Source organism: Seriola aureovittata, chromosome 18, assembly GCF_021018895.1.
Source record: "Seriola aureovittata isolate HTS-2021-v1 ecotype China chromosome 18, ASM2101889v1, whole genome shotgun sequence".
Classification (NCBI taxonomy): domain Eukaryota; kingdom Metazoa; phylum Chordata; class Actinopteri; order Carangiformes; family Carangidae; genus Seriola; species Seriola aureovittata.
Genome location: NC_079381.1, coordinates 9,935,892 through 9,961,692, shown reverse-complemented (window position 1 = coordinate 9,961,692; position 25,801 = coordinate 9,935,892). Strand labels below are relative to the sequence as shown.

At 39.5% G+C, this 25,801-nt stretch overlaps 1 protein-coding gene across 1 annotated transcript in view; it reads right to left on the bottom strand.

The window, feature by feature from the left end:
- Nucleotides 1-1,922: 1,922 nt before the first annotated feature.
- Nucleotides 1,923-25,801, bottom strand: part of LOC130186010 (matrix metalloproteinase-17-like) — a 62,765-nt gene continuing 38,886 nt past the window's right edge. The window contains exons 5-10 of the mRNA XM_056402697.1: nt 16,369-16,545; nt 15,238-15,340; nt 13,346-13,428; nt 12,301-12,453; nt 11,370-11,627; nt 1,923-3,684 (exon numbers count right to left, since the gene is read on the bottom strand). Of these exons, the coding sequence (XP_056258672.1) occupies nt 3,359-3,684; nt 11,370-11,627; nt 12,301-12,453; nt 13,346-13,428; nt 15,238-15,340; nt 16,369-16,545 (1,100 nt within the window). The 3' untranslated portion in view covers nt 1,923-3,358. The remainder of the gene's footprint in view (nt 3,685-11,369; nt 11,628-12,300; nt 12,454-13,345; nt 13,429-15,237; nt 15,341-16,368; nt 16,546-25,801) is intronic.

Below are 25,801 nucleotides of genomic sequence, written 5' to 3'. Positions count from 1 at the left end.
TGTAATAAACAAAATCATCCCTTAAAGGAGCTATTTCTAAGATTTGCTATTGAAACATAGCCAACATTAGCATTAACAGCTGTTTACTTGCCAGTCTAGAAGAAACGATGTAACTTCAGCATCAAACTTCATTCCTTTACTTGCCAAGTGCTGTCTCCAGCTGTGGAAAGCAACACTTTTGTTTTGACTTTATTTCTCTCACTTCTTTTCCTCTACTGAAGGTTGCATTCCAATTAGCTAGCCCCAGCCCAGTTGGCCCGTCTCGACCCTTTCCGATACCGAGTCACTGTAGCGTCCAATCTGCTTTGAAGAAGTACACTGCTCAGAGGACATGTTTTAACCTTTTCTCTTGTAAACACAACGATGAATCGGCAAGACTGGAGAGTCAACAACTGTTAATGCTAACTCTGGCTATGTAGCAATAGCAAAACTTACAAGTAGCTCCTTTGCTGTCTGTACGGACAGCTACTGCATGTGGAAACTGTTTCCTATCTCCTCTGTGGATTATGTACTTACTGCTAAATTGCTTTCTTATCTTTGCCACTGTCTCTCTTGGGATGACATTTCATTTTTTTCTATCTCTACATCTGTTTGTCATTTCAGTGGTTTTGTTCTGTGGCTGCCGACTCCTCTATTTTCAGTTTGCCTGTTTGTCTCTAACCATGTGTATCTGTCTATTACAGTAATCTGTCACTTTCTGTCTATTTGTTTCTCCTCTTACTGTATGTATGCTCTCTTCCTATAAACCATCCCACTGCAAGTTCTCAGCTTTGTAAGCACTTCCTCCAGTCTTTAATATTTTAGTTACAGAGTGATTGATTGGTTCTGCCTGGCCCATCTGGAGACTCAATCAGTGAGTCTGCCATGTGTCAACTATAGAAGAAGCTCCATGAATGATACAACTATTTTAGCATTTTCAGAGAGACTGAATCTATAAATTCATAATTTTCTATTTTACTAAACATTCAATATTACTAAATTAAACATCTTATTGGTCTGTTAATCTTACCAAACAGGATGCACAGCTATAAAGTGACCCATTCCTGCCGCACTCGCCTGTGGGTGCAGGTGCTCTCTTGGTGGCTGCTGAGCCACACCAGTTAATTAATACCACTCGAGTGTGTCAAGAAGAGGGAAGGAAAACTGCTGCTGTTGGCAGAAATAGAGATTGAGTAACTTTTTAAACTTTTAAACTTGATTTCACCTCAAAATAGAGTTAAGTTTTTGGGTCTGCATCATTTTTGTCGGGGTTCATCCGCAGGCTTTGGGTGGAATAAACGACAAACAAATAAAGATCCACACAAAAACCTTCATAGATATGCACATATTCGTGCCTGTGCATTGTTGTGACATTACTTGAGTGTGTAATATACTGGAACTGTAACTAAGGTGTACATTTGTGGCGTTCATTGTGTGTTTACGTGTGTGTGCATGTTTGTGGTTGGGAATCTACCAACTCGACAGGCCTGACATCCTGTTGACTTTGATCTCTGAATTAGTCATATCTGAGCTGGTGCATATTTTTGCATTATGTTACATTACTTCTCTGATTCTCTTTCCTTAAACACGACATACTGTATAATCCTCGGCCAACAAAACTGTTCATTAATACACTTAATACACTGTGTGTGTGTGTGTGTGTGTGTGTGTGTGGTGTTTGTGGTGTAATTGACACAATGTGCTTTGCATTCCCGGTGAACAGCAGTGACCATTACAAGAGAAAACATGCTTAAGAACATCAGAGAGATGGAGAACATCTCCCAGTTGGTGTCTGCAAGCTGTCATGTTACCTTCATCTGTCTTCAAGCCCGGGCTCTGTTTCAATGACACTAAATAATTACACACTCGGCCCTCACAGCTGCAAGACTGAGTACTCTAAATAATCTATCCTGATATGAATTCATGTGACCACACTTGGCCGATAAAGTCATTCAGATTTTTTTTTAATTTTTCTACAAAAATATTTTACATTAGAAAACACAGCTTAAAATATACACAGCCCACTTGGTTATGCAATACCTGCAGAACCTTTCAACTCAAATATATCAGTCTATAGGTAAATATATCTTTACAGCAAGAATAAATCCAGGGGCCATGTTGTGACTCTTGTCTTCAGAAGGAGCATGGGGTGTGAAGGAAATTGTCCAACAGTCACAAAAAGGCTCTATGAACTCTATAACCTGATCAAAGCAATGTCAAATAAACAGGAATATTATTTCATCTGAATTTGAGACAAAAAATACAAATAAACCAAGAGCAGGGAATGCTTCTGACCCGGAGGTGAAAATAATAAACCCATGGAAATATGTTATGTAATATAATATGGAAGTATGCAGCAGGTTCCTCAATTCGGAGTACAGTTGAGGGATTTAGGCAAGGAAACTGGTGCTGAGTTCATCCATCTACTCATCCATGCATCTGTCTAGCTGTCACAGTAAGAAGTTTTCACACTGTCTGCAAGAGTCAAAGCCAAGACATTCATGCTTATCACAAGCACTTTAGTCGAGCAAGGTCAGACCTTACATTAAACCTGGATGGATATGTGTGGATTCTGGGGTTCATTAACAGGTCAATTCCCCAGTTTACAAAAAAAAATTCTGACGGTATATCTGGTGGTATATCCTGCAGTGCACATAGTTCAGGGTTTATTTCCCCAGTTTTTGAGACATCCAATAATAATGGAGGTGAATGAAAATTGTCCATTTGAGTGCTGTGGATTATCAAGAGTATCACTGATATTGTTTTCGCACAGGCACATTACTGTTAAGTTTTTCAAATGATATTTTTCAGTGTGTAGAACAGCACAAACAAAATTCGATCCACCTCCATGTATTGGGGTAGGGTTAGAAACTGTTAGATGAAAGATGAACCATTTGAACGGCTAGATACCACCAGAGGAAAGTGGGAAAATACATCTTTTGTACTTTTAAACTAATTTTGGTGAAACGACCTTGTAATAAAACTTCTGCTGTAATTTTATAAAATAGGCAACAATGTGTGTGTTGGATTGTTGTTCACCTTTGCACCTGCCAACAACCCAGGATGCCTTTCAACTGCTTGTATGTGAGCCTTTGCTGCTCATAAGGAGAAATAATCACTCACCCTTTTTTGGTGCAGAGATGAGGCAGTTCAACCATTCAGTAATAACTCTGTCAAGCATTATGAGTGGGTTGATGCCTATAAGGACTACATTAGTTGGCTCCGATGACCAAATGGCATGTAAAATAAATAACAGCAAAATTAGAGCAAAAAGATACCAAATTATATAATTAAAACAAAATATTCCAGTCGTTGGTTTTACTGGGTGTCTACTGGCCCTCCACCAATCAGCTCAGGAACTTTGTCCCATGCTTTGGCATCATAGCAGTTCAGAGCGGAGGGCTAGCGAAAGCGTCCAGAGTGGCGGCAGGAGCCAGATGGGAGATGGGGAGGGGCGGACGCCCAAAGGCGAGGCGGTGTCAGAGGTGCAGGAGCAAACCTCGTATCCATTCTCTGCGTGGTCTGGGTGAAGGTGCCCGTTGATTCTCGTCTCTGTGCTTTTGGGCTCTGTATCTGGAGAGTCCGACTGCATCTCGGTGCACAGCAGCCAGTCCTTAGCGATGAGGCGGGGGTATCCTGGCTCCACCTCCATGTCACTGCCCGGCACTCGCCAGTATTCCTTCCCCTTGAAGAAATAGGACGAGCCTTTGGGAGAGGGCAGAGGGTTGACATTAGTATCTGTGTGCATCATAGGACAAGACTGTATACTTCATTATTCATACAAGGTGCAGAATCGTCTTTGCTCTCATCTGATACACACAACAAGCACAGAACACATAAAAGATCAAGAGCCTTAATTTCGTGAACCAGTGATCCAGAGTGGGAAGTGTTTACAGTATGTTTGGTGCTTTCACACTGTTATTACCCCACCTCAACTGTTTGAGATGCAGTGAGAATAATTTTATTGCGATTACAGAAGATACATATCAGTGGCTGTGTATAAGCACATCCATCATACAAAATCATAATTCTATTCAATATACTGTAACAGTTGTGTTTCACACTTGTGAGTTTTGGACAGGAGAGTCCACGTTAGTTCAGAAACCAGCATGGATTTTTTTTCTGAAGCATAACATCTTAAAATTTTGGACAACGAATAGTTTTTTTCTAGTTTTTCTCTAACAGTTCTCTGACTCTGTACAAAATAGTATGATTGGTTCAGTATTGTTTCCTGTAAAAGTTTTATTTTTACCTGCGTAACCTCCAGCTACACTCTCCTTGCTGAAGAAGAATACTCTGTCTCAAGAAAATACCATTTCACAGACTCAAAGCTGCACTTTGCTCAATGTGCTCACATAAAAATGGAGCCCTTAGTCTATTGACACAAGACTAGTGTAAAACTCAAAAAAAAAAAAAAGAGAATTGAAAAGCATTTGGTGTTCTTGCTGTTTGGTCGGTAGGCTCCATTCTTTCCATATAAAAGTAATAACTAATCTGGCACACTTCAGTGTAACCACTCATCATGAGTTTAATTTTTTGGTTGGTGTTGGGTATTGTGGGACTATGATGACGCAACGAGGGACTCTGATGGATGATGTGATCCAATTTTAAGGTGGCAGATGCAGCCTGTGTAAACTTGGATTGGATCTTGTGCAGAAAAGCTGGGTTGTAGCCAATAACTTTGCTAGCGATAGCTGCAAGATTGAGCACCCACACTGGAAGAGACTGAATAATTGAACAGTAGCAGCAGCGTGCACAAACAATCCTTGAAATACACTCTTCCAGTAGGAGGTGTATTTTGTTTTGCCAATTAGAAAAATTTAACTGGTTAAAATTTAATAACATTTATTATATGTTCACTTACACTCTATGGAGGACAACAAGTGTCATGGAAATTAAGTGTCATTAATTAATAACTAACTGTCTACTAAATATAGAAATTTGTTAAAAATTAATGTTTTTATAAATTACTATCTAATGTAGTAATTATACGAAATTAAAAGTAATTAATTGGCAATTGCCTGGTAAGTCGTATGCAGACGTGTAAAAAGGGGGATAATCATGGTGGGTGTTGAAATTGAGGTTGTCTCCAATGGTGCAACACTCTTCATTTCACTGGAAATGTCCCATAAAAATCTTGATATATCAGTGTTGGACATTTTAAGAGAGTGAAAGCCAAGGCAAAAATCCAATTATGTTCTTCTAGGTCCCTAAACAGTGTAGGAAAAGATAGCAAGGTATTCAAATCAATTCAATTCAATTTTATTTGTATAGCGCCAAACCATAATATACATTATCTCAAGGCACTTTACAGGGTAAGGTCGAGACCTTACTTTATTTTAGAGAGAAACCCAACAGTTCCCACAAAGAGCAAGCACTCGGCGTCAGTGGGGAGGAAAAACTCCCTTTTAACAGGAAGAAACCTCCAACAGAACCGGGCTCAGGGTGGGCGGCCGTCTGCCTCGACCGGTTGGGTTTAAGAGGAGAAAGAGGGGTGGGGGAGGAGAGAGAGAGACAGAGAGACCATGGACAGCAGTAAACACTGTTGATTGTTAATTGAGTGAAATTAATAACAGTTATAATGGTGTTATCGCATCTGCTGTTAATCATTAATTGTTTTAGTGGAAATAATCATACTAATACTTAAACTAGTGTTATCAATAATACTAATAAATAATAATGATAAGTGTTGTGGTGGCAGATCTGGATCGTGCTGCTCCAAAAACAGAGATACCTGCAGAATGAGGGCAGAGAGAGAGAGAGAGACACACACAGAGAGGAGAAGCACAAACTACGGGAGAGAAAAAACTAACAAAGTTAGTGACATGAAGTAGTACTATATAAATGGAGAAGGCGAGAGAGTGTGTGCTCAGTGCATCATGGGAATCCTCCAGCAGTCTAGGTCTAAAGCAGCATAACTAAGGGATGACTCACTTGAGCCAGAGAGCACAGTTTTAAGCCTGATCTTAAGGTATGAGGCGGGTGTGACTTTCTAACAAATCAGAGAGCTTATTACAACCCATGACTTATTTGCATCATCTAAAAGTGTCATGCAAGGGCTAAATGGAGAATCTAAAAGGACAAGCTAAATGATAAGAAAATTGAATAACTCATAGGAGAAAAAAAGCGGCGGGTAAATTGAAATGCAAATGGGAAAGAAAATTGCCTTTTTAAATGCCTGACTAAAATCTATATTCTTAATTCAATCTGTGAATCCAGTTGTCTATTTCTCTTTATAAATTGCATTTTAAATAGAATTTAAAATTTCATAATTTATTTATCAATTCATGAATGTGTTTTTAAATTGTGTACTAGTACCGTTTTATGTTGTTTTTGTAAACCTTTTTTAATTTCAACTATCTATTAACGGATTACTATTTCATTTGTATATTCTCTTCATAAATTCCTCTTTTTAATTGCACATTAAAATATCAAATAATTAATTATTGTAATTTAGCATATTCATTTATAGATTAATATATTTGTAAACAAATATGATGCACATTTTTTATTTTACAATTAGTTCATAATTAATGAACTGCCAGCACACATGTCCTATTTGAAGAAAAAAATAAGTAAAACAGGCCAGAATTACAAACATAAATGAGGTTTATACATACAGCAAATTTAATGTAATTTTGTAACATCTGTGGGTGTATTGGAACAACACAGATCACAGCAATCTTGACACCTTGATCATTACTGCCCCCCCCCCCCCCACCCCCCACAGAATACCAAATAGGTACTGGCAGAATAAAAGAAAAAACTACATGCTACGTGCTTCTGATAAAATACCACTTTGTAGGAACAAAGCCTCCAAAATGCATCACGTGTCACTTTGAAAAACAGGTTCAGTGTTCATCAGAAGTGATAACTTTAATGATAACAACAGTCTCCTTTGTGCTTAAGTGCTCGACACAAGAAATCTATAAAAACTAATCTTTTACTGTCATATTATACAGGGATGACCCTCACATCCATCAGGTGTTGAAGGAAATGAGACAATGAGATGAGAGGAAATACGAATGAAAAGACAGAGAATGATCAAAGTCAAATGAACTGTACCCTGAGTGTAATACTTTAATACTATATTTGTGAACACCACGTTAGAGCATCATTTTCTAAATAAAATAAATAATGCAGGAATGATGTAGCAATGTGTTGTGCAATGTGCAAACTTATTGCTTTACGGAGGCAGCTTTTTGCTCTACATTGCTATGGCCTTGATAATATATGCCAAATAATGTATTCCAAATACGGTCTTCAAGTAAATGTTTTTGTTGCTCTTTTGGTGTTCTCCTTATCCATCTATCACTACAACTGAAAGACCAAGCCCTTAGGGCTGAATGCCAATGACAGTTCCCAGATTTATGGTAATGACAGAACATGTGACCGAGTGCAACAGTGTTTTTGGACCACAATGGAGCTCTTTGGCAGAGAGGGATATGCCATGTCAGTCTTTGGTTACACAGGCAATTCTCTGTTAGTAGGATCAATTCATTGTTGGTTATGGTCATTTCAGGGGATTTGCTGACTGTAAGACAACTACAGATATCATCAGCCTTATCTTTGAAAGGAAAACTTGAAACTCCATGAACTGTAGCTGCAGAAATGTTTGTCTCAGGTGGTTTACTCAATGGTCTCTCATTTCCTCCAAACATTGCCATTGTAAAAGCAACTCGGGGGACTGTTTAAGTTCAGTTTAAATTCAGTCTCCTTTTGATAAATAGGCCAGAGGCCCTTGAAAATGTCTAAAGTTTTAAACCCTATGTTCTAAAATTCCTAGTAAGAAAGAAAAGGTGGATTCACTTCTCGGTTCTACGGTTACAGAGGTTATAACTTTGACTCTGCAGATGTGACTACTGTTATGTGAACTTCCTCTACAGGTTAAAGATAACATTCATGCCCGAGAAATGTCATTTTCATCCTTATGACTAAAAAGCTTAACTATTCCTGGATGCCATACTGGTGTCAGCAGCTACGATCATTATCACCATTACAGCTACATTAATACCCTTAATGCCTCTTTTTCCCTCCACAGCAACCATTCGCTATGGTTTTACTGCCTTTCCCTCTCTCTCTGTGATTTCTCTATTTGTCCTCTGAGTCAAGCCATCTATCTTTCTAGCACCTCTTATTTTTCGTTCCTTGTCTTTATTATCTTTGTCCTCAGGTGTCCCCCTCTTGTCTGGATTCACCTTCTCTTCCTCTTTTCTCACATCCCTCCCACTCTTTCTGTTCTATTTTCATAACGAGATGTCACTGTATCTCCTCTCTTCTTCTCGCTGTCATATCACTCTTTTCCCTCCCCCTGTCTGTTTCTCTCTCTATTCATCCTGGGCTGGTGAAACAAACAGAGAACAGGCTTTGATGTGGCTCCAGTTCCCAGGCCCCATGGTCTTTCTAAGTGCACTTGTGCATGTAGGTTTCCAAGTTTACCCTTCCAGGCTCTGTGGTGATAATGGCCGGGGGTGAAGTGGAGTGGGGACTGTGCAATTGGCCTCATCTCTCTCTCACACACACACACACACACACACACACACACACACACACACACACACACACACACACACACACACACACACACACGCATGTGCAAACACACATGTTGGTGCACACATCAAAGAGCTTGGAGCAAGACCTCTGAATCTACAAGCTCAGAAGACAGAACACAAACCACTAAACACCTGACAGGGAAAGAGCTTCCTTGTATTCACATGCTGTAGGGGGGGATTAGGGACATCCTGGCTCCCCCTGAGAGTGGTCTCGAATATCAGGACTCAATAGCTGTTATTTTTAGGGTATTTTTAAAATCTAGCACCACCCAGAGCCAAATACACACACACACACACACATACACATCAGCCCAGCAGCAGAAATGTTGCACAAATTTCCTCAAAACAAATGGAGTATGACTAGACTATTTTACACCTCTCATCAACATGCAAACCTGATCAGATGAGTGTGGCTATGATGCTTTGATGGAAGCAGGCGTTGTGACCTTGACACTCAGCTGCTACAGTGGAGCTGCTCATTGTGATTACACTGGGTTAGCTCCAAGGTTTGAATGTGTTTGACTGTGTGAATGTGAAGCCGAGTGTTGGCAGAAAGGACCATGTGTGCCACGTCAAAATAACAGATAAAGGTTTAAAAAAATATTTTGACACATGAAAAAACCAAAAAAAAAAAAAAACCCCAAAAAAACAATCAAATGCAAATGTGCCTCTAATCTACATACTGCAGCTATGCCAACAAAAAAAATTGTGCATAGATGCAACCAGGGACTGCCAAAATAAAATAAAATAAAAATAAAAATAAAATGTAATAACAGAACATACTGTAAGAACGATAATGAAATACAGAATATATTTTCTCAGGTGGAATGTCTTATCTACGAGCGACAGAAGTTAATTCAATAAATTAACTATTATTATTAATAAATAATAAAATTTGAATTCAAACATTTCTTTACTGCATGTTTCTGTTGATTTGTGCTTTGCTGACAGTGAATATAAAATATATCTGATTGATGAGATGCTGGAAGTCATATTAAGTGTGTATTTCTCATTACATACTTTAAATGAAGATAATAATGAACATGCTGATAAACAAATAACTTTGCTCAAATGAGGTGAAAAACCCTGTATTCTAACTGAAACATCAATATAATGAATGACTGTACAAAGTTTTGTGCCAGTGTATTTGGTAAACGTTGAGATATTACATAGAATAAGTTCAAACCTGCTGCTGGAAAGAGAAAATGTCAGTTGATCACGAAAGTTATTAGGATTAATTCCCTGGGCAGTATGGATATCTGTCCCAAATGTCATGGCAATCCAGCCAATAGTTGTCAAGATATTTCACAAAAAAGCCAAAAACATTAACGTCATGGTCTTGTGCTAAAGGAAAAGTCACCAAAAAATATGTGTACAAAATGTGATTGAAATTCCTCCAACAACTGTAGTATTTCAGTCTCGACTTAAGTGATGGACTCACATTTCCACGCCTAGAGTCATGCCGCTAGCATGGCTTTAAACTACAATGTTCTACTACTCCTAGGAAGTTGCCTCAGAATAATAATTTGAGCCTGTACAACTTTATTCAAGGCTTGAAGCTGCATGTTTGCTAACTTGCATAATTGTTCCACCCTCGTCTCATATTTCTCGCTTAGTTCATTCCTCTCTGAGGATTTCCTCTGAGAAGGATATTGCATGGTCTTGCCTTAGGCACCAGAAATACCACAGATACCAGTGGTCTGATACTCTGGTGGAGTGTTTCAGCTCTATTTTTCTCTGAGAAATATAATAATTTATCGCTGGAAGAAACAGACAGCGGTGATTCATCATTTCACCATTGAATGTAATCAATCAGAGTGTCTTTATAATTAATTTTTTAATCAAAATGGAAGAGGTCAAAATATCTCACTGGCTTCCTTCTACACACCTTTCCACTCACAGTGAAAGATCTCTTTTGGTGGTAGAGTTGTGATCATTTATTTTGTGGAATTTCCAAAAATTAGCAAGACAGCTTTATTATGACAAGAAGTTTTTTTGAAGAATCCGCCATGTTTTTGAACAGAGAAAGACCAAGAGAGAGACGACTACTTTTGTGTTAGTCTATAAACTTACCATCTTCACATATTGTGTGTGTATTTTATATTTGACTTATGTTTCATTGTAAAGCACTTTTTCAGCATGTGCTGTAAAAAGGTGTCACATAGTAACATTTACTTACTTATTTTACTTTTAGCTCAAGACAGAACATCTTAGGTTCTAATCCAGAAAAGGCCGCAGTATACGTCAAACAAGCAAGGTCATGTGACCCGTCTTCCAACCACACCAATGGGCTAAAGTGTCAAACCCTGCCAAGTTTCTCACGTCTGTACACCTCATCAATTGCAGCATAAAGTGGGCATTATTTTCAGATTGTCTGCTTTGGAAAGTCAAGAAAACATGTTAGACACTGTTTAATGACCTGACAAGCAAATTATCTGAAGCATATTGGCACCTTAAGCCCCAAAACAAAGCTTTTAATTTCAACTTTCACCTTTAGTCTCAAACTTTAGACAGTTTTAGTGTCAGTAGGTCAAAGGATCTAGAAGACAACATTGGAGTTGTCTTTTGCACGACCCATGTGGAGCAGGTAGAACCAGGTACCAGTAAAAGAACTACATCTCCCAACATTTCTGGGAGTACCTGGCTATTTCCTAGGAGACACTAGAGGAAAAATCTAAATTTCTAAAGGAAGAAACTATGGGCTCATTAAGAGGAAGGAAATTTGAAGGATTTGTCAGTATCATATTTCATTTTCATGCCAATCATTACTGTGGATGAAATCTAATCTCTGCATGTTTGAACAATAGAAGAGTGTTGCTTTCTAAGGCTCCTCACCATCAGACCACCTCATGGCGTCGTCCAGCTGTGGTGGCAGCCCCTTCCAAAGCGTGCTGTCTTTAGGGTAGCCCAGGTCCATTCGCCTCAGGTGGTCATCGTAGCGCCAGTAGCGGTTGTCCTTGAAGAAGTAGGTTTTGTCATTGTGTAGCCAAACAAAGGCTGCGTCTATGCCTTCTGAAGGTAGGCCAAAGTCACTGATTGGACGAGGGTAACCTTCCTCCACGATATTGTCTTTAAACACCCAGTACTTTAGACCTGGAGAGGGTGGACAGAGAAAATCTACTTAACAAACTATAGTTTTAAACATCACTCATAGCAGACAAGTGTATCCATTTTAGATGATGCATTTAAAAAGACAAGAGACCTGTAAAATTTGTAAAGGACACTCTCTTGAAATAAACATAAAAGATTTACACATATTTTTGATATGCAGCCAGAGACGAATGTTTCCTGCCAGGAAGACTGTTTTAAGTTTCATCAAATCATGCCCTTGTTTCTGCCCCTCTGTTTTTTTTAGTTCAATTCATGCCTCTTCTGCCGAATCTCACATAGAGAAAAAAATGCCACAGTTTCCTTCAGAGTCCCAGCCACATTGTAAGGAAGCTGCGAACTGTCTCTTTTCTTCAGGCCTCTTTATAGTGTGGATGAATCACGTTTTAAAAAAAGTCAGTGGGTCGTCAGCAGTTTTTAAAAAAATGTTCTGGATGCACTGTCACTTGAAATACAGTATGTACTAAACTGTGCATATTTTAACCATCATATTTATTTAAAAACTCATTCCATCATTTACTTGTGACAGAAAGAGAGAGGAAAAAAAATAAAACGTGTGACTTCAGATGTTCACCAACACTATTGAACTAGACTAAATAATCATTCCAAGATTTGATTACCAATTGGACTGCAGATTTATTTCTTTTTGATACTGTACCTTTGAAAAAGACTATCTTGTGGTCTCCAGGTCTCTCGTACACAGCGTCCACACTGTCCAGATTTGTTGGGAGGCCCCTCCAGAAGCGATGGATCTGAGCCGGACGCAGAGACACCAGGTGCTTCTCTCGAGTTAGTCGCCAGAAATACTTCCCTGTGGGGAGAAGGACAGGTTTGAGTTAAGAGGACCAGCGTTATTCAGGTTGCTGGCAATGAATATTAATGGCTCACATGGCTTTTTTAATTCATTGGCCATGAGGAAACTTAAAACAGTGCAAATGTGAACAAACCTTAAGAAGAATACGATGGTTCATGCTGTCATTGGGTCATTTGTGTATAAAGAAATTTTATCAATAGCAACTTGCCCTTTGAATCTTTATCAAAGCATGAACTGTTTCCTTTCTTCAACAGTTTTCCATGGTCATATCTACCTTCAGCAGACTTTTACCCATATGGTACATTTCAGAACATGTTCAAGGCTCACTGAAAATGAGGGTTTACATTCTCTACAAAAAAAAAAAAAAAAAAAAACACATTACGTGAATGCCAGACAGTATTCATATAACAGGCTGAATCAAATCAATGTCGGAAAAAAGAACATTGAGAAGACAAAATGATTGTAACAATGCTCTGTAAAACTTTTAATTTAATCTCTTGTAAGTTATAAAAAGGATAAAAAAAAGTGGTTTACAAAATGTCAGTTAAAGTTCAGTAAACTTTGTTAACACGTCTGCTGCTGAAGGTATGCGAGCCTGCTTCTTGTTTCTGTTGTCAGTGAGGCTCGGGGTGATCCTTCCAGAGGGGAAAGCATGAAAGCCTGATGTAATTTTTGGACTGCAGTCTCTCAGCAGGGCTCAACTGGCTCAGTTGGGTGTCTACGGCTGAACCCCCCTCCCGCTCCCCGCCCTCATCCTGTTTCCCTCTCTCTGTCCTTCCTTAATTTCTTCTTCCTCCTCTTACGTCCGCTCATATAGCAATTTATTTTTATTTTTCCCCACACAGCTCTGTAGCTTTGCGTCCGTCTTTCTCCCTTTGTGCCGCTGTACCTTTGAAAAAGAAGGCCTCCCCTCGTATCTGGGCCACTGCATCAAAGTGACTGGAGCATCTGTCTGGGGCATCTCGCGCCAGCCTGAGAGATGTGAAGAAAGTAGGAGGAGAGAAGATTGTAAAAAGAGGGAAAAATAACTTCTTACATAAAACTGGACATTTATAACATTTAAATCTTTAAACAGCACAAAGAATGTTGTGTCCGACTCCTATCATCTAAAATGACATATTACATACACTATGTATGGGAAAAAAAATCATATCACATAAATTCTATTAATAGATGTTTGCTTTAAATGAGATATGAGTTCATCCACTTCATCATCTTTTTATGCATCCAGATTTTATTCACACTTCTCCTGTCATCCGCTGTGACTGGAAGGATGAGTCTGTGAAACCAGGCAAAACAAAGGAGGAGATGCTCTCACGTTGACAGGGTGAGGTCCCTCATTTATCCCAGAGGCTTATAAGTGATTTAAAGCACTGATGTGGTCGGCCTGCCAATGGTGAAGCCATTAGCACCACGGGGCTGTGAGCGGGAGCCCGCCAGGCCTTATATTACCAACAAAGAGCTCTATTAACACTATTCACTGCCTAGTGGTCAGTGTTGGTACCCTTGTCAGGACCTAATCCAGCTTTTTTTTTTTTTTTTTTACATATCATGACCTAATGGAGTCAGTGGGAAATGACTAATGAAGCCAGTGGAGGTCTGAAACTAGAATTCAAACGATGGCTTAAGTTCCCACCACTGCCTTTTTAGCTAAGACAGCTAAGACACAAGTAGTGGTACCTCATTGTTTCCTGACGTGTGTGTGTGTGCATGTGTATGTGTGTGTTTTCTTGTGAATCTAATTTAAATTGCAGGTCTTCAGAATGAAGATATTTTTTGGTTGGACCTCTTGGGGACCACTTTAAGATGAGTGCTTGGTGGTTTGGGTGTGTGCGGCTGTACGTGTTTATGTACATTCAAAATACATAAATGGACAAAATTAAGTCTAATTATCCTTTATAATCTAAAAAAAAAAAATACAGGTTGATAGCTGCCAAAACTTGCTTTAGGGAATTACTTAATTAGACGGGCAGGCTCCCAAACTCACTCTGTGCCTCTTAGCTAATTTGCTTTGTTGGCACCTCATGGTTTCAGATCAAGGTCCAAAAAACTCTTTTTACAATAAATGTAGTGTATTCCTGCATGGATTCATTACCTTGTTTCTGAGTGGAAGTAGGATAAAAGTAAGGAAATTAAAAAACAATCACAATATCATTATGCTGATGTACAGGGGACCATCAGAAAAATAGAAATCTCACTATAATGACATCCAATACAGTTACACTGAAATAAATACCACCTGTGTGAGACAGTTTCGTGTTCTTATAGATGCAGCTGAACTTCTCTTATTGTCGTAACTTCAGGACAGCTTTATTTTTATGAATGTGTAAACATGCCTAAGGGAATGCATATAAGCTTGAAACAGGAGAGGAAGTTGATCTTCCAACTGAAGCCATAAGACATATCAAAGAGCAGCATGCATCCTAATAAGATGTATCCTGAGTCAGCTGTGGAGCAGGCATCATTTTTGGTATCAAAATTGTACTGTGCCATCTGATTTTTATTGACATTCCTCTCTGCAGCACTGCTGGCAGGCAGTGTCATGTTGAATGGGATTCACAAGTGCGCGAAGGATGGAAAACATTTACTTTCACCCAACAAAACTGCAGGATTGGTCATGCAGGGTCACTGCGTTTTATCTAGGCACAAAAGTAGGCGCCTCGAGTTAGAGCCTGAGGGATTGTTGAAGAAGCCAAAGTGGATTTTTTTTGAATGCAGTGTAGTTCTGTAACTTTTTGCTGCACGTCAAAGATGCTGGAAGTCTTTGAATCTTTTACTCACAAGACAGTGGATCTGTTTTCCGGGAGGTCGAGCAGGACGGGAGGCTCAGCCGTCTGGGAGGGGTTGACTGGTCGGTTTGTGTGGGACACTGAGTCTCTGACACCTGGGATGAGATCAAGTGCCAAATGAATTTCCAACACATGTAATAACATTCTGCCGATTCTTTGGTATTTTCTTTATTCCTGTGCTTCTGTAATGTTATTATGCTCCATTTTGTGCCATCATATAACATGGCACATACTGTGTTTAATTCTCTCCTTCTTCTTGTCAGTTTTATCTCTTTGTTCACTCAAATACTTCACTCCACTTCAGTTTGATTTAATTCACATGCCCTCGCCATTTATTTTTGCACTTCATTCTCCTCTTCATGTTTATCATTCTCTTCTCTCACACTGTTATTTCCTGTATCGGGGAATGGTGTGATAAGGTCATGTGCCATAACGAAGTCCAATTAACTCCATCCATGTTTTCATTAAATCAATAACCTTGCTCTACAGAACTCATCAACTGCTTCCTGTGAAAGGAGGTCTCAGTACCTTCAGTTTGCTTAGCTGTCACCGGGAAACATACATAATTACAGCAAAGGCTCATGAGTCATGGTCAGTGGAGTAGAGGAAGATTCTGTGAATGCAGATATGGGAAGGGTACGTCTGCTCAGTGTTTCCACACACACACACACACACACACACACACACACACACACACACACACACACACACTCTACAGGATCGATCAGAGAAGAAGCAGAGACATCGTCCAGTCTTGTTTGCTTTAGAATGAGCAGCCAATCTAACCAGTATGCTCTGTAAATTAATGAAATAATACCATAAATAATGATGGAAAAGTATATGCCCAGTAGATAATGACACAGGCTTAGTTGAAAAAAAAAATGGAGAATAATATTTATAAGTATTTTGGAAATACTTGGAGACCACTCTGTTTTATTTTTTGACAGCACCCAGTTCTAATCAGCTACAGAAATACCATTTTTCACATGTGTGCGTGCTTGTTGTTACACTTGAGGCAGATTTATTAATGGAAATTCTAATGGAAATGCAAATTGCTTACCCCTCTCTCTCTTTTACACACACTCACACATACACAGTAAGTTGACTGCATGTTGCCTCGTACCGTAGAGCTGCCAGACGCGGACTTTGTCTTCATAGGGCAGGTCGTATTTCAGAGGGTCTCCTACAGGACCCTGGTAGTACGGTCTCATGATGGACTCCATGGCTGAGGTGTGGACCAGTCCGATGGCGTGACCGAACTCATGGACTGCAACAGCAAACAGGTCCATGCCGTGGGAGTCTGAAGGAGATGGAGAGAAAGATCATTAAACAAAATATGTCAACAAACAACATCATGGTGGGGGAAACGGTAGAACAAAGCGGAGGCAGAGCACCATAGTAACACAATCCAAAGGTCACAGTTCATTTCACAGTTCTGTTTAAAATATGCCTCATAATGAATCAACTTGGGAAAACTGTATCTTGATCCACAAACCTGCTCCTGACCTGGGGTTAACATGGACACTGCTCAGCATTGGTGTGAGGGGGTGCACATGAGTTACTATAGTTACAATATACTGGTTATCACACCAGGGATTTAGTAGATAAAAATGGATTATGGAAAAGTTATTTTTACCACTCACCAATAGGCTGGTTTAAGTGGTTAAATTTGTTGTTTAATATATTGTGTATGAAAGGGTATTAAAGAGATTTAGCGAATGACTTTGGGAAGACGCAGTGGTGACACTTGCCAATGTCACTTTTCTGCTACATGTCGGTGTCCTTAAATGACCTGCTCAAACCCCTGTTCAGGTATTTTATCCTTTTTCAACTCATCTGCTTATGGTGCAAATTAAGAGGCATGACAGACAGCTCAGGAGGCTTTGAGTGCTGTTAGGCGTGTGGTGTGGTGAGATAACTGTGGTAATACTGCCTGAATCCCTGGGCTGCCAATCAAAACCTGAGTGCAGAAAGACACCTAAAGAGCCTGCAGGCTATTAAAGCACATTCCCCTCGATGTTCAACTAAAAGAGAAAAGAAAAAGCCACCAAAACTCCTTGTCTGGCTCTGCGAAGCAAGACAAAACCTAGGGCTTGGAGATTTGGATTTGCAAAAAGTATGGAGAGCCAGCATGTCAAGCCAAGCTCCTTGGTGGCTAGGATCAAGTCTGCATTCAGTTAACCTTATGTTGGCCTCAGCCTGGGACATGCACTCATGCTTACAGTACCCACCTGGGGTATTCAGGAGGCAAATGCCAGCTCTAATCTACAGGAGCACATGGTGCAGAGAGGAAAGGTGAACAAAAGGAAGGATAGAGAGAGAGGGAACAGGGGCTCAGAGCAGAGTATGTACCATATCATCATATTTACGGTCCATGTGAGGCGGACAGGATAGACGTAATGCCTGCGGACAAAAGTGGGAGCAGAGAGAATTGGGTTGGATGAACTCGATTCATTTAGGAAGGCAGAGAGAGACAAAGTGACAGAGTAGACTTATGAGACTTATGAGTCTATTAAATTCCTTTATATTTAGGGGTTCAATCTTTGTTCTGCTGAATTCACCAGGGAGTCATTAAGAAGCTTTTTATCGAGCCAAATGCTTTCATTGCATGTGGTTGAGGATGGGAATTAAGGACTTAATTCGCTAGATCTTTAAACTTCCTGTCAACCGTTCCTCCAGTCCTCGAAAATTAAGATCACAGGACTCAGTTGCTTTGATCTTATTCAAGAAGACCTTGGTAAGACATCTGTATGGCTACCTCAAATGTTTTACACATCCTTTCCTGGATGCCCTGAAGTTAGCCTACAGGACCAGCATGTTTATGGATGATGCAGTGGACATGAAGCCAGAGTAACTTTGACAAAAGCTATGCAAGAACACTGTTTATGGAACTTAAATCTGCTATTTGCAGATCCCTTCCTCAGTTTTTAGTGACTAGTTCATTTATACTGGTGATTTACTAAGTTGCTCCACTAGAACATAAAAAAATATCTTAGCTAGTAAAGACTACGTAAACAGGAAGTCACTTCAGCATCTCAAGCTGCAGCTTAACTGCCAAAAACTATAGTTTTAGTTTTTATTAAGAAAATGTCCAATTATGATAACCTAGCTGATGCTATTAGGCAATTTAGCAAAACAATGCTTGTATAAGGTCTTATGGTACGTGTTATTTCTTATTAAAAATCAAGTGTTAGATCAGATGTGTCAACAATATTTCTCATTATCTCTTGTTGTCTTCAAACAGGTCATGTATTAGCAAGTTAATATTAGCATTGTAAGTTGGTTTTGTTGAAGGTATGAAGCAGTTTCAACTAGCAGTTACTGGGTGCAAATATCTAGTAACAACTAAACTCTACATAAGAACTACTTTGTGTGGTGCGACATGTTTTGATATAAATCTCTACCTACTTCTGTTATTACTAGACTAGTTTGAACTTTTGAAGAGCTGCAGCAACCTTCCCCTGATCTGTCAATACTGTGCTCACTGAATTTCCAAGTCAGGAAATGGTATGGCACAGCGCAACACGACATGATAAGAAGCAAAAGCGAATCAATACAACATGACATAACACAACTCAGTGACAAGACACATAAATCCAAATCATTCAAAGTATAAGCCTCCTTTGAGGTCACAACTTTAATTCAGTCAGTAAAAAAGCTCAGCAGGGGATGCACTTAATACAACAGCTGAGGACATTCTGCCTGTCAATGACAGTGGTGGCCCACAGCCAACATCCAGTCCACTGTGACACAACACACTGCTCTGTGGTTTGGGCCATATTGGGATAAAGACTAGACTAAACAAATAATTGAGTAACCAGAGTTCGTTGCCAACAACATGCCCATTCTCCAAAAATATCTGCTACTCCAGGCCCTGGCAGTTTACATCCAACATCATTAACAACCTCTCCCATCCACATCATCTAACTAACTCTGGACAACTGGAGCCAAAACAGCCAGACACAAAACAACTTCTTCCCCTGACAACTGCTCCGCATCAATATCTCTACAAACTGGTAAACAGAATGGCAAAAAGCACCACAATATACAACAGCAGCCATTGATGCTGTGCTAGTAACCTTCCTTCATTGTTTCCTCTGCCAAGGAGGTTATGTTTTCACCTGTGTCTGATTGTTAGTTTGGGGCATGGGCCAAAGAAGAACACATTAAACTTTGGTGTCGATCAGCTTAAAAGGAGCTGATCCAGGATTTTTTTTAATATCACTTTCCTTAACATTGCAAGATAGGGGGATTTTCAACACTTTTGTCAGTTTCTCAGGAAATAATGTATGGATCTTAACATAAAAAAAATCATACACATTTATGGTGTTGAGATCTATGACTTTGTTCAATTTGGTAGGGTTAGGGTCAAGATAGTCTTGATCTGACAGACATTTAGAGGATTGTTGCAGGTATGCGCTATACTGAGTGCTATGCTAGATGATAAGATGTTTTTTGCCCTCTTTCTTTTTACAGAAAGAAAACAGTCAAAGTTGTTTTTATTGCATTGCAACATATTTATACCTATTTCTAGTCTGCAACCGAGTGCTCTCTAGAGTTGTATTTCTTTTTATTGTTGTTATTATAACTATACAATCTACTACCAGTATAATGTGAAACCAATCAAAGCGTTTTAGTGGCAATTCTTCTTGCCACTTAGTCCTGCCTCTACTTCCCTACTGAAATGGCAAAGAAAAGGTTTATTTCTTTACATGTATACAAGATAGTTTATGAGAAATTGGCTAAATGCAAGCTGAATAATGGGCCTTGAAGAACCTCACATAATACCTAATTAAACAATGATGCCGTTGCCTCATTCCTCTCCAGCTCTGTCAAAATGAATGTGACAGTGTTATATTCAGGTAAATATTCAAAATGATGGGTTATTTGTTCCCCTCTCCATTTCTGGCTCAGACAGTATCCTCCCAGGTTGTAAAAAAACAAACGAAAACACTTATAAGCGAAAATGCTTCTTCATGTTCATATATTACAAAAACATTAGCTTAAATGTTGAACTTGCTCTGGAGCCACTACTGTGCCAGATGTATCTATTGTATCAGCTATCCTACAGCATGATGAAATCACTTTGATTCATACAGACCCTCCAGTTCTACAGGTAAGCAAAATTTGTTGTGCAGTGAATACAGAGCAGTAGAGTGCACCATTTATTGTGATATGGAATGATGTAATTACCCTGCCCTGCAGTACTTGTGTAACCTGTACAGTGGAAAGAAGCAGCTTTTACATTTGATGTGAATCATTGTAATACAGTGGCCAGCTATTACATCTTGCAGTTGAATAATTTCAAATAGTTCTTTAATCTTTTTTTATTACTGGTATCATATTATATCACAAATAATATTCCGGAGATAAGAAATCTTATCTGTGCAAGAGAACACAGATCGATGGTAGTTATATTATCTTATCTCAAATCCCCAATATGAACTGTTAAGAGTAATGGCGTCCATGTATGAGCCACCAGAATAGAGCCCTCTCTACAGATCCCCTGCTTGCTCAGTGAGCCCTCATCGGGCTGTATGTTTACATGCTTATCCACTGATGGTACATGAACACGGCCTTGTCTTATATCAAGTGAACGTGCTGATGTTGAAGTCGTGTTCACTTTCCACCCATTCACCAGTTGTTCAAATAACAAGAGTGACCACAATCAATCTAATGGTTGTGTTGCCTCATATTCCATCCAAATTCAGTAAATGGAGACACAGAAACATGGATGTACAGATTAAAACTCTCAGTCATATCCTGATTCATATGTTTCCATGCAACAAAGACTTTTATGTAACTGTCACAAAGCTTAAAGTTTATTGAAGCAGAGCACTCTCACTCTGCCTTTCTTATGTTTATACCTCTTATTAGTTTGCAGTTTGTTTATTTTCCCTGGATTCTAGTCCTTTTGCCATTTCCTGGGTCTGAATTGTTTTGCAGTATTATTTTCTTTTGGTTTTCTATTCTGTATGTACTTGAAAATTGTGTTATTATCTGCTCTGTTGCTTGAAGCATCAGTCTAGAAAGGTAGTTGTGTGAAAGCCAGGACAGAGACAGGATGTGATGTAATATACTGTAAACTGAGAGTTTAAAGAAAATATTTAAATTACACTTTAAAATGGTTTATATAAGTAAAACGGAACAATATGATGTGGTCTAGAGAGTCTCAAGTCAAGCTTTCGCACCAGATAGCAATGTTCCTGCCATGTTCCCTGTTCTTTTAGAGGCTGTAACTACACAACTCACCCTCCCCCTCTACTAACAAAAATAACAGACAGACAGAAAGACAGATAATGACAGTGAAAAAATCTCTCTTTTTCTATTCTGTCCATGGCTCCATAACCTTAATTGTTCCCAAGCAACAAATTTCACACATAACTTTAAAATGTTAAAATACCTGAAAGAAAACCAGAAATCCTGCACATTGCTTGATCTCATTTTATTTTGGAACAAAGTTTCGGTTGGTAGACCTTTATCAAGAAAGATCAAAATATCTAAAACCTAGTATATGGCTGGACTGCATATGTAATTAAGGACATTGTTGAAAGCTGTTGTGGACCTGCTGTAAACAACTGACATTGTGTCATATTTGCATTCTGCCTAGTATCAGCCAGTTTCAGCCCTTTAACTGTTTGTTGCTCTCCAACTCTCTGTGCTCATATATAGTGCTTCAATACAGCCGACTTTCCAATAGAGCCTTTCTCATTTACATGTTTCTGTTGTCAGACAAAGGAACAAGTATGAAATAATGACTGAAACCCGCAGCCCATTAAGACTACATGTTAATTTCCCAGCCATTTCCAAGTTGCTGCTAAAATCGAGATTTTATAACTGCAACGTCGTCTGAAAAAAAATCACCAAACACATAAATTAAAGACAACGGCTGTGCTGTGATTTGCAACTGTGTCTCCTTGTAAAATGATGGCTCAGAGAGAAAGTTAGAAGCGACAGAATATCTCTTATTTTTTCTCTCACACAGTGCAGAGCCTCTGTCTGGGAGAGAGGTTTGCCTCTTGCTTGTGGGGCATTACTGGTGACTCTTTTCTATGGAAAGTAGCTAAGGTTTGTCCAAAAAGTCACTAGATTTGTCGCTAGGTAATAAAACATCGAAATAAAAACATCTCTAAATCTAGTGACAAATGCTCTAGGTTGGCAACACTGCAGGCTGTAAACGCCTGATATAAAAATTCATTTTGAAAGAGCAACAGTTAATGAGGAAACTGACCGTCAGCCAGATGACAAATGGCGTAACTTGACTACTCAACTGTGTCACTCACTCAGTCAGTCAGTCACGGACATTCACATTTATATGGCTGGTCATAGCCAAGAACTACCAATGAAAGTCAGTTTCATTTAACAACCTTATTTTTTGCCAGATTGGAGATTTATAAGTGTTTGATTTTCAAACGTCAATAAAATAGGTATCTAATATCTGTATGTCTTATCTCTTGACACCTTCACCTATTAAATAAAGGCAAAAATGCAAATAAATAATAAAAGTAAAACCAAAGATGACTGTACAAATGCTTAAAAAAACAGGACTATATGAGTTATCACTCATCAGAATGATAATACAGTAACATTAAACTGATCAATCTGCCTCCTATTTTTTTCATGTGTTTCTTCTCTCCGACATAAGCAGTACACACAAGGCTGCATGCAAACACCACAGTAGCGCACACACAGAACAATTGGATGCCATGAAAAATTCACCTGCTTAATGATGCTTTTGTTTTAGTCAGGGTAATCAGTTTGCAGGAGCAGATTGCTGGCAGAGTGGTAATTAATAGACGCAATCTGCTGCCCGTCAAAGCAAAAACAGCACTTCCAGACCTCCACTTATTTGATCTCACTGAGATTCCACCTCTCACGAGTCCTAATGGACACCAGGACCATCAATCACACAGCAGGGGTGAACTGGTCCACTAAATGTGGCGCTTAATATTCCACTATTCAGCATCATCATACACATTAGGAGATGGCCTTAGCGGACCCAGATTTAGGGTCCTGCTGAGAACAATGCAGTGGGACATGGGGGAAGGGAATTAGCAGAGGCAATTACTCAGCTATGGATTTGTCTGATAAGGTTCATTTTTCTAAAGATGATTACAGAGCTCTACAATCTGCTGAAGCACCAACTTTCACTTTTTACCTTCTGGGCTGACCTAATGAGTTTACATCGTCTCAAGGGATTATGATGCTTTTGAAAAAAAAAAGGCCAAGAACAACAATTTATGAATCTAAAGCTTTGTGGGAGCAGAGTCTTACAAGCAGAGATACATAGAAGCAGATACTGACATCAGCAAGACAATGCCTCAGAGACAAGCCGATGAAGGTGGAGGAGAAAGAAGTTGTGAGACAGCAGCGAGGTGAAGCTGGCAGAGTGTGACATGAAGAAATTAAGAGTTGTTTAATTAACTTTTTTTCACTATGCCTCAGCGCGTCAATCTACAGCCTCAGAGTTGTAGACAAGGCAATCTCACCTGCTGCTAAAACATTCAAATCCAGAGGAGAGCTGAACTTCACTCCAACACCACAGAAGAAGAGAACATTCTACCAGGTCTGTGGCTATCTTTGGGGAACTGATTGAAGATATTTGAGGAGAGTTTCTCTCTTCAGAAGATTAAACAGTTAAAAATAGCAGTGTGCGCTTGCTTTACAGATGAAAAAGTGTGATGCACTGGATGTGAATTTCACCCTTGAGGGGATTCATCACAATGAAAGAAAGAAGCAGACTTGAAAACAGGAACATCTAGCAAGGTATGATGCTTCGCAGAATCAGTCCATATTTCTACCTTCTCCCGTATTGAAGGTCAGTTTACTGTACTGACACATTGTGTACCATCTTCCTTCGATCCCTCTGAATTATTTATGGTTATGAAAAAAAAACTCGCTTTAACTTTTACTGTAGCTTAGTGGTTAATGCCTGTCTTTTGGACAACACTATGATGGAGGCAGACTGTTACAAACACAAATTACAGTCATAAAGACCGGGTCAAACCGCTGACCCCTCCTTCATTTACTCGCTGCTGCCATTAACAGAACCTATATCTTTGCAGCTGCTGTTGCCCCCCCCCCCCCCCAATTACCCTACACGCTTATTCAAGCACACACCCCAGCAACACAACAGCATTGTGTGCTTCTCCTGCCACTGCTGTGGCCTGGTGGGAGGTCTAATTGGAGCAGATTGAGCTGCTGTCCAGTGACATATGGTTCACAGCCCTGACAGCACAAAACAAAGGAGGGAGATCCACACAGGTCCTGGCCCCATCACAGACTCACCAGCTGGGATAGACAGCCTCACATGCGCGCACACACACACACACACACAAACACACACACAAACACACACACAAACACACACACACACACACACACTGTACACACCATCCTTCAGGCTGCGGTGCAACCTAAAACATGAGGTCAAAATGCACCATGGGGCGCTGGATCTTTCCATAGACCTGTCTTACTGACACAGTTTAACACAGTGGTGTACAGCCCATTGGGACAAATCCCAATGGGCTGCTGCCTCGGTGGGTCGGTGGGCCATCAAAAAAAATCCATACAGTTTTTACCAGCCCTGTCTGTCTCTTTACCGACCCTCTGTTTGCGCCTCTCTTTTTTAGTTGCGTATGAAAGCGTGGTGTGTGCTCTGAGACTGGGCTCATTGACATATGTAATCAATCCTCACCCGCAGCCGTGTGATCCTTTGTGCTGTTTGATCTGTCCATCCGGTCGCAATGAAAATACTAAATTCAGGGATGACACTGACCCAGAAACAGAGGTGCAATATCCAGCCAGCTTATTCAGTTTAGAAGTTCACCCTCAGCATCAGTGACATCACCCTGAAGACACACTCAAGTTCTGTACTCCCAGAATATTTGTTTTCTACCATGGAGTTGGAGGATAGTTCATTGTCAGTGGGAAGAAAATAAATCATGTAATGACAAAAAGTAGCTCTTTGATGTTCTTTGAAAGAACTGAGCAAAATTAAAATATCCATGACAATAGTGCCAGGATGACCACACCAAACATCAAAGGCGGCCGTTTTCTGGTCTTTATTGGGTGTAAAGTAACCTAATATTCTAGTAAAATCACAGATATAAGACTATACTTCATGTACATATTCCTATAGATAATATGTATGAAATAAAGAAAATTGTACATAGTGACAAAGGAATCCAAATGCAAATGATATTACAAAACCTGATCATTTGCTTGAATGCTTGTTGGACGTTTATTCCCAGGTTTCATCCTGGCGATGTCCCATAAAAAGGCAACTTTTTCAGAATGAAGCAACATAAAACACAGTATTGGTGCATAATGTGCCTGTACTGTAACTGAGCTGTTCTGTACAGTGCATTACACAGGATAATGTACACATAAAAAAAAACCTGAAAATCACATACTGTCATTATGTCTGTGTGGCTAAATCACTCAAAATGTCAGTGCTGCTGCTTCATAAAACGCAGCGTGCTTACAGATTGCTCTCTGTTTCGCTTCCAGCTGTGGAGGAGGTATTCATGTCAGATTTTGTCAAAAATTCATCT